This window comes from Hordeum vulgare, chromosome 3H (genome assembly GCF_904849725.1).
Source record: "Hordeum vulgare subsp. vulgare chromosome 3H, MorexV3_pseudomolecules_assembly, whole genome shotgun sequence".
Lineage (NCBI taxonomy): Eukaryota > Viridiplantae > Streptophyta > Magnoliopsida > Poales > Poaceae > Hordeum > Hordeum vulgare.
The window spans coordinates 394,515,035-394,525,000 of record NC_058520.1 but is presented as its reverse complement, the minus strand read 5'-3'; the positions used below and the strand labels follow the sequence as shown (position 1 = coordinate 394,525,000).

At 45.4% G+C, this 9,966-nt stretch overlaps 1 protein-coding gene across 1 annotated transcript; it reads right to left on the bottom strand.

The window, feature by feature from the left end:
• Positions 1–351: 351 nt before the first annotated feature.
• On the bottom strand, positions 352–2,051 carry LOC123440027. Its single transcript, XM_045116622.1, has 2 exons — positions 1,830–2,051; positions 352–785 (listed from the first exon to the last, which is right to left on the bottom strand). Exons 1-2 carry the CDS (start codon positions 1,941–1,943, stop codon positions 525–527), a joined length of 375 nt encoding a protein of 124 aa, XP_044972557.1. The 5' UTR covers positions 1,944–2,051; the 3' UTR covers positions 352–524.
• Positions 2,052–9,966: the final 7,915 nt, after the last annotated feature.

Sequence of the window (9,966 nt, the reverse complement as noted above, 5' to 3'; positions counted from 1 at the left end):
GGCAGCAGAGAATATCATCAACCGGTTTAAATGACGGCTAACTAATAGACTAGGTGTTTAGTCATCCTAACCAGTTTTTTTAGCCAGATTTGGCATTTATTTTACTTTTCCTTTTATGAGCTATTTCTGTTAGCTCTTGTTGGATATTGCACTTTTGTGAAATCTTTTATTACTTAATAAAATGGTTGCATGCATCATCATCATGATGAGGTCGGGGGTGATTCTCCTTTCCCAAAAAAAAAAAGATTTTGGTTTGTGCTTGTAGAATAGAAACTGAATCAACTCCATGTCTATTGGGTTTTGTCCATGTATGTATCAAGGGAGTACAATATAGCCATGAAAACAATGCAGTGAAGACACAGGAAAGTTATTTTGCAAGGTTGTCTGGTCTCAATTGTTACTAGTACATTCAGAAGTGTTAAGTAGCACCGGGCGAAGCTACATGCACCGGGCTGCCTTTTTTTACATTTAGAAGTGTTAAGTAGCATTTAGCATAAACATAAAAATTAACGAGACGATGCCTTTCAGATGTAAGCATCGACCAAAGTAGGAGGGATTAGCAAGTTCGCCACAGACTCCTTACTCGTGTTCTCTTTCTTCTCCATTGAGCCTAGTGCCTCCTCCCGGATCTTCTCCAGCTTCTCCATTACTTTCCTCTTGTTCTCTTGTTTGGAGGTTCTTGCTTCAGCACGTTCAGCCACCATGAACATTGCAAACAAAGCAGACGAAATGTATGCCACGGTACCTCTACGAGATGTCCTGCTTGCTTCTTGGACAATGGTTGACTGCAGAAAAAATGATAAACTGATAAGTGAAAGGGGTAGTTCAAGCCTCGACAGAGGTTAGTAATAATTAACTCACGCATGAAAGTAACAACATTACATGATGACTCTGTCTACAAGAGGTAATGGCTTCAGTCCAAGCGTGATTAGATGACATGACTAGTATCGAAGTTTTGATGCTTTATATGAGTATATACAGTATCAGTTGATGCACGTAGCAACAAATGTATGACTTACATGAAAACTTGAACAGTGAAGACTTCATTCACACTACACTCAAATGAATACGCACCATACATTTAGTCAAATGTAGTAGATAAGGTAACCAGTACTTCAACTAAGTGTCATGGAGTACTGTCCCCAAATGTTGGCGAGTACCATGACATTAAGAATATAATCCTAATCTATAAATGTTGTAATTTCATTTATAACTAATAAGGGCAACTCCAGTGCGGTTGTGAAAAAAAGAACGGTTACTCTATCCTCATCTCTTCTTATCAGTCACTGCCATAAATCCTAAATTCCTAATATCACAAGCAGATGCAAAAAGAGTAAGACAGCGACTCAGGCAACGGCAGGGTACTCTGACATGTTCGATGAAGGAAGGTCGAACAAGTTCCTGAACATCAATTTACAAATCCTAATAACTTGGCTGCTGAAGGACAGCATGGATAAAATAGTCTGACAAAAGATCTTCACTCATACGATGTTCAACCATGCACCAAGCCACCAACCAATATGGAAAGCACATACATGATTTACAATCTCTTACCACCAAGCCACTCATTCAGCCTTCCAAAACAAAAACACGGGATCCAGTACAGAAACTTCTAAGATGTTCCATCCCTTTGCTCACTCGACAGCACGCTACTCATATCCCTGTTCTGATATTTGTAGAGATCTAAAATTACTGTAAGCGGCAGCCAATCAACCGAGGCGTACAAAAGAGACACACCCGATCTAGCAAGAGGCTACTGCTAACACATCCAATCATTCAGAACAGAATAATTCTCGAGAGCCGCAAAAATGATTCCCCAAAATCAGTACCTGGTTATGTTTACAGCTAACAAGAGTAGCGCGCGGCCTTGTGCGGGTGCAGCCATTTCTAGCAGGAGTAAGCCAGTGGATCGGAGAGGGCAGCTGCAGAGAAGTGACGGCCATTGTTGTTCCTAGATGAGAACCGAGAAGCTTGCGTTGGGTACTGGTGGTAGTGCCGTAGAAGGCAAGTGCAAGTGCCTCCTCGGTAGCTCTCTTGACTCTTCTCAAGTCTCGACACTTCCACTGGCTGACACAAGCACATTTGTCAAATAAGACCCTGCACTCTGGCGCGCCCCTCCCCTCGCTCTGGCGACCTAGCCCTTCCTTCTCCACCTCTCCCTCACCCCTCCCTTCTCACCATCACCGTCGGCTCCCGCTGACGGGCCTGGCCCAGGCGACGCTGGCGGCGGCGGCCCCTGGTCATTCCCTTCTCGGTTGCTTCCGGCGTCGGGGCGTGTTCCTAGACAGCGACGGTGTATCCTAATGCGGCGTGGAAGATCTGTTGTGTGGTGTTGTCGTCGTTGGCGGTGGGGTGGCGCGGCGACGTGGTGTGGGGCGCCCTCTTGGTCCACATCTGGGCCCTTTGGGTCCCATCTGGGTCTGGACGGGCCGACAATGGGTGGGTCTACGGCGTGGCTTTCGGGAGATGGGGGAACGACGATGGGCAGTGGGTGATGGCGGCGCTGGGGCCGCCCTGCTACAGCGTGGCCGACAGGGGCTTAGCGGGCCTAATTCGGGCCTCATCGGGTTATGGGTGGTCTGGTATGCCCTGCTGCGTCCGGACGGCGACCGCGAGGTTGCCGGAGGCCCGGCGGTGGAGGTGGTTCCCTCCCACGCGACTACGGTGTTGTTGCTCCCGTCGCCCAACGCTTCTCTATTTGTCCTCTTGGCCTCGTGGTGGTGATTTCACTAAGGCGACATAGGTGGCGTCGCGACCGTGGTGGCGCATGCTGGTGGGCGGCGAGTTGGCCGGTTGGCTCTGGTCCGGTTGGACGATGGGATTTGGAGTGCAGGAAAAATCCTTGCCAATTCTTTTGACTCGATGCAGTGACGCCTGCGGGTGCCACCATTCCTTTGTGGAGGGCGTCGGTGCACTAAAGACCGGGGTCTCCAGTGCCTCGGACTAGTGCGCGTAGGGCGGAAGCAAGGCTCGGAAACCCACCAAGTGCAGACTGCAAGCCCCCCGGCAAGCGCCCGCTTGTCAGGAATGAAGAAGAGACCCCGCCAAGAGCTCCCTGCCGGGAAGATAGACACTGCCAAGGCGAGACCCTCCCGCCAAGGAAGAAGGACTGAGCCCCGGCAAGCCATCCTTGCCCGGAAGATTGACAAGGCCTCGGCAGGCCATCACCTCCCTGTCGAGAGGAACAAGAAGAGCCCGTGGCAAGGTAACCCTGCCGGGAAGGAAAAGAAGGCCCAAAGAGAGGCGCGGGCCCAGGGCGCCTTCGCGTCCTGTGAACGCCTCCACCGACGAACACGCCACCGCCGATGCATGGACCACGCGTCCGCCCACACGCCAGCGCAACACCCTGAAGTCGCCACGTGTGGGTACGTGTCCCCCCGTGACGAGGTGAGGAAGTTTGTCGAAGCATTTAATGCACCGCAGTAACACTGTGGCGGTCGATCGGCGTTGTTCCACTCGTGAACCCACCGTTCACCCGCTGAGCCACTGTGGTGACCCCTTCGCCTATAAAAGGAGGCCCGACCCTCAGTAGAAAGAACTTTTGGCTTTTTGACCAATCGAAATGCTGTAAGAGGGATAATCTACAGTAAACTAAAACAAATAACTAAACACATGCAGGAGTAGGGTTTTACGCACAACGTGGCCCGGACCTTGGTAAAAATGACCTTGCCGGGCCCTGACTGTTCGTTCTCCTATTGTCGCGACCCCTCTCCCCGCCAAAGCAGCAAAAGGGGACCGTTGAGGCCCCCATAGGTGTCGATCCTTTCACCGACATCTTTAGCGCGCCAGGTAGGGGCATCACCGAAAGCAGGCTGATGACTCACAAGTATAGGGGATCAATCGTAGTCCTTTCGATAAGTAAGAGTGTCGAACCCAACGAGGAGCAGAAGGATCTGACAAGTGGTTTTCACCAAGGTAAAATCTGCAGGCACTGAAATTGTCGGTAACAAGTGATTGTGTGGTGAGATGATTCGTAGCAAGCAACAAGTAACAAAAGTAGAAACAGTGCAGCAAAGTGGCCCAATCCCTTTTGTAGCAAGGGACAAGCCTAGACAAAGTCTTATAGGAGGAAAAACGCTCCCGAGGACACACGGGAATTCCTGTCATGCTAGTTTTCATCATGTTCATATGATTCACGTTCGTTACTTTGATAGTTTGATATGTGGGTGGACCGGCGCTTGGGTACTGCCCTAACTTGGACAAGCATCCCACTTATGATTAACCCCTCTCGCAAGCATCCACAACTACGAAAGAAGAATTAAGTCAAAGTCTAACCATAGCATTAAACTAGTGGATCCAAATTAGCCCCTTACGAAGCAACGCATAAACTAGGGTTTAAGCTTTTGTCACTCTAGCAACCCATCATCTACTTACTACTTCCCAATGCCTTCCTCTAGTCCCAAATAATGGTGAAGTGTTATCTAGTCGACGTTCACATAACACCACTAGAGGAAAAACAACATACAACACATCAAATTACCGAACGAATACCAAATTCACATGACTACTATTAGCATGACTTATCCCATGTCCTCAGGAACAAAAGTAACTACTCACAAAGCATAATCATATTCATGACCAGAGAGGTAATGAGTAGCATCAAGGATCTGAACATAAACTCTTCCACCAAGTAATCCAACTAGCATCAACTACAAAGAGTAATCAACACTACTAGCAACCTTACAAGTACCAATCGGAGTCGCGAGACGGAGATTGGTTACAAGTGATGAACTAGGGTTTGGAGATGAGATCGTGCTGATGAAGATGTTGATGGTGACGAGTCCCCTCTGATGAGAGGAGTGTTGGTGATGACGATGGCGATGATTTCCCCCTCCAGGAGGGAAGTTTCCTCGGCAGGATCGTCCTGCCGGAGCTCTAGATTTCTTCTGCTCAAGTTCCGCCTCGTGGTGGCGGCGAAACAACGAAAAAGCTCCTCCTTGATTTTTTTTGAGACAAAACCCTTCATATAGCAGAAGAGGTGGGCAAGTGGTCCAGCAGGGTGCCCACAAGCCCTCATGGCGCGGCCTGGGGGGGTGGCCGCGCCGTGCAGGCTTGTGGCCAACCCCTGGCGCCCCTCTGGCGCTTCTTCGACCCAGTATTTTTCATAAATCAGGAAAAAACTCCTTGTTGATTTTTACGGCGTTTGGAGTTGCGCAAAATAGGTATCTCAACTTCGCTCCACTTTCAGGCAAGAATTCCAGTTGCCGACATTCTCCCTCTTCATGTAAACCTTGCAAAATAAGAGAGAAAAGGCATAAGAATTGTACCATGAAGTGAAATAACAGCCCAAGAAGCGATAAATAACAACATGAAAACATGATGCAAAATGGACGTATCAACTCCCCCAAGCTTAGACCGCTTGTCCTCAAGCGAAAGCCTAGCTCAATAAATATGTCCACATGTTTAGGGAGAGAAGTGTCGACAAAACAAGATACGAACATGCATGAATCATGATCATGATCAGAACAGCAATACCAACATATAATCTGTCATGCTAAAGTTATAATTCCTTCACAAAGTAAAGCATGGATCAAGAATCTTACCGAGAAGTAACAACCGATAGCCTTTAGTCATTGAAGCAATTACAATTTATCACAACATCAGAAATAGTCAAATAAGAGCTTGTAAAGCAAATCCACATACTCAATCATTCTTTCGTTCTCTACAGTTGCTACAACTCACGCGGTACTCATGAGATCAAAGTTTCAGCTGGATACAGAGAAAGATAGGGGCTTATAGTTTTGCCTCCCAACTGCTTACCTCAAGGGTAATGTCAACAATAATAATTCATGAATACTTACCTCCTAGTTGACATATGAATATAGATCTTTCCCAAGCACATGACGTTAGCCAAGATAAAGGCGAGATAAGGAATTGGTGAAGATCACCATGACTCTTTCAAGGGCAAAAATTAAAGGTACAAGATAGGCCCTTCGCAGAGGGAAGCAGAGGTTGTCATGCGCTTTTGAGGTTTGGATGCGTGTCCTCTTAGTGCGGAGGAACGACACTTTATATTACCCCCTATGATAAAGAACTTTATTATGCAGTCTGTCACTTTTATGTCTTCCTCATCACAGGTTCGTACAAAGCTTATTTTCCACACACTAATAGATCATACATATTAGAGAGCAATTTTTATGGCTTGCACCGATGACAACTTACTTGAGGGATCTTATTCAATCCATAGGTAGGTATCTTGGACAATCATGGCAAAACTGGTTTGAAGGTTTATGGATGCACAAGTAGTATCTCTACTTAGTGCGGGAGGTTTGGCTAATGTGAGGTGGAAGCAATCGTCACATGCTAAGGGATCTCTAATCATATAATATTGTTCGGAGCCAAGCAAACACAATTTATTATGTTGTCTTCCTTGTCCAACATCTACTTCTAGGCATGCAATAGTTTAGTGAGTGTTCACAGTCATAGATGGTGTCAGAGATGATATATTTATATGTGAACCTCTCCTTCTTTATCACTTCCTATTAATTTCAACCATGACCAAGGTCTACATTTGCCTACCCTCAACAAGTTTCAATCCTCATTCTTTTTATATGTGAAGCCATCACTTCCCATAAGATCATTACATGATCTTTCATGCTTTTGTTCTATGCTCACTCTTTTGATCATGGCAAGAGGCAAAGCCCTTCAACTAATACACTCTTTATTATATGGCTCACGAGCTCGAATACATCGAGGGTGACACAGAGCGAAACTCAAGACTAAAACACTAAGACTTTTAATCTACTAGAGAAAGAGAAAACTGAAAAGGAAAACTAAAACGAAGGTAAAGGCAAAAGATGTGGATGGTGATACGAAACCGGGGCAACTCCCCCAAGCTTGGCACAAGCCAAGGGGATTGCCCATACCAATGCTCACTTGTCTTCCTTTGGTGGTGATGGTGGAGAAGTTGTTGAAGCAGTCTTGAGTTTGTTTAATTTCCACTTGAGCATGAAATTCTGCTCCCTCAGATCATCATTTTCCTCTTCAAGCTTCAACACCCTTTTGGATAATTCTTGCTTACTCTCCTGCAAGAAACGAGAAGGGATAAACAAGGTCTTAGGCTTCTTCCTTGAGTCGGGGAGGCTCGACTTCTTCAACTCCACATGCGTGCGTCCAGGTTAAGGTAGAGGAGCCTCCTCTTCATCGAAACTCGTTTGTTCCTTCCCCTTGGGATCATAATCTTCTTTCACATCAAAGGTTCAGCCATAAGGATCAAAGTCCCCATAGACCTTTGGGTTAGCAAGGTAATCAGCCACATAGCTCTCACCCTCTGAATCCTGAGAAGACAACTTGACCTAGATCTGTGGCAGAAAACAGGCTCGAAAGGAAAAAACAGAAGAAATCTGCGCGATGCAGGGGTCAGACCAAACATGAGTATATGTAATGATTTTTTCCAGACCAGAAGGAGTACCCTGCACGAAAACGGAGTCCGGGAGGCGCACGAGGTGGCCACAAGCCCTCACGGCGCGGCCAGGGAGTGGGCTCGCGCCGTGCAGGCTTGTCGCCTCCTCGCGCACTTTCTGGACTACTTCCAATTTTTGTATTTTTTCAAATATTCCAAAACAGGGAAAAATTCCTACTGCAAAAGTTTTGGACTCTGTTTTCTTACCGAATCACATACCTCTTTGTTTTCAGAGTCTGAAACAGGCTGATAAATATCCCTTAGGATTCTTCCGAAGTTATGGTATTGATGATATTGCTTTCAACATTTATGGGAGTACCTGAGATATAATGCTTGATTCTCTTCCCATTTACAACTCTCGGACAATTACCTTCCGTGTTGTTGATCTTGATAGCACCGGAACGATATACTTCCTCAACAACATAGGGACCTTCCCATTTAGAGAGAAGATTGCCTGCAAAGAATCTTAAACGAGAGTTATATAGCAAGACATAATCACCTACATTGAACTCACTCTTTTGTATCCTCTTATCATGCCACCTCTTAACCTTCTCTTTGAACAACTTGGCATTCTCATATGCCTGAGTTCTCCATTCATCAAGCGAGCTAATGTCAAATAACCTCTTCTCACCGGCAAGTTTGAAATCAAAGTTGAGCTCTTTGATTGCCCAATAAGATTTATGCTCTAGCTCAAGAGGTAAATGACATGCTTTACCGTACACCATTTTGTACGAAGACATGCCCATGGGATTCTTATAGGCAGTTCTATAAGCCCACAGTGCATCATCGAGCTTCTTAGACCAATTCTTTCTAGACCTGTGACAGTCTTTTGCAGAATTAGTTTAATCTCTCTATTACTTAGCTCTACTTGACCACTGGACTGAGGGTGATAGGGAGACGCAATTCTATGGTTGACATCGTACTTAGCAAGCGTTTTACGGAAAGCACCATGAATAAAGTGTGAACCACCGTCGGTCATTAGATATCTAGGGACTCCAAATCTAGGGAAGATAACTTCTTTCAGCATCCTGATAGAGGTGTTGTGATCAGCACTACTAGTGGGGATAGCTTCTACCCACTTAGTGACGTAATCAAAATCAACTAGGATATGAGTATATACCCGTTGGATTTTGGAAAAGGTCCCATATAATCAAATCTCCAGACATCAAATGGTTCAATGACAAGTGAATAGTTCATAGGCATTTCCTGACGTTTGCTAATATTACCTATTCTTTGACATTCGTCACAAGACAAGACAAACTTACGGGCATCCTTGAAGAGAGTGGGCCAATAGAAACCTGATTGCAATACCTTGTGCGCAGTTCTATCTCCCGCATGGTGTCTTCCGTAGGCCTCGGAGTGACACTTCTGTAGGATCTGTCCCTGTTCATGTTTAGGTACACAACATCTAATAACACCATCCACTCCTTCCATATAAAGGTGAGGATCATCCCAAAAGTAGTGTCTCAAGTCAAAGAAGAATTTCTTCTTTTGCTGGTACGTGAAACTAGGTGGTATGTATTTGGCAATAATATAGTTTGCATACTCAGCATACCACGGTGCACTACGTGAAGCATTGATGACATTCAATTGCTCATCGGGAAAGCTATCATCAGTAGGTTGTGGGTCAGCAAGAACGTTCTCCAACCTAGACAAGTTATCTGCTACTGGGTTATCAGCACCCTTTCTGTCGACAACGTGCAAATCAAATTCTTATAGCAAGAGAACCCATCTGATAAGTCTAGGTTTAGCGTCCTTCTTCTCCATGAGGTGCTTAATAGCAGCATGATCAGTGTGAATAGTGACTTTGGAATCAACTATGTAAGACCTGAACTTTTCACATGCAAACACGACTGCTAAAAATTCCTTCTCCGTAGTAGCATAGTTTCTTTGGGCACTGTCTAGAGTTTTACTAGCATAGTGAATAACATTCAACTTCTTATCGACTCTTTGCCCTAGAACAACACCAACAGCATAATCACTAGCATCACACATGATCTCCAAAGGCAAGTTCCAATCAGGTGGTTGAACAATAGGTGCAGTTATCAAAGCCCTCTTAAGTATTTCGAAGGCTTCCTCACAATCATCGTCAAAGACAAAAGGAATATCCTTTTGCAAGAGATTGGTAAGAGGCCTAGAAATCTTAGAGAAGTCTTTAGTGAACCTTCTATAGAAACCAGCACGACCAAGGAAACTTCTTATACCTTTGATATCTGTGGGATATGGCATTTTCTCGATTGCATCAACCTTACCTTATCGACTTCAATACCTCTTTCAGAAATTTGATGTCCTAAGACGATGCCTTCATTAACCATAAAGTGACACTTCTCCCAATTCAAGACAAGATTGGTGTCTTTACATCTCTGTAAGACTCGATCAAGGTTGCTGAGGCAATCATCAAAAGAAGACCCGTAAACGGAAAAGTCATCCATGAAAACCTCGACAATCTTTTCACAAAAGTCAGAGAATATAGCCATCATACATCTTTGAAAGGTGGCAGGTGCATTGCATAAGCCAAAAGGCATACGTCTATAATAAAAGGTACCGAAAGGGCAAGTGAAAGT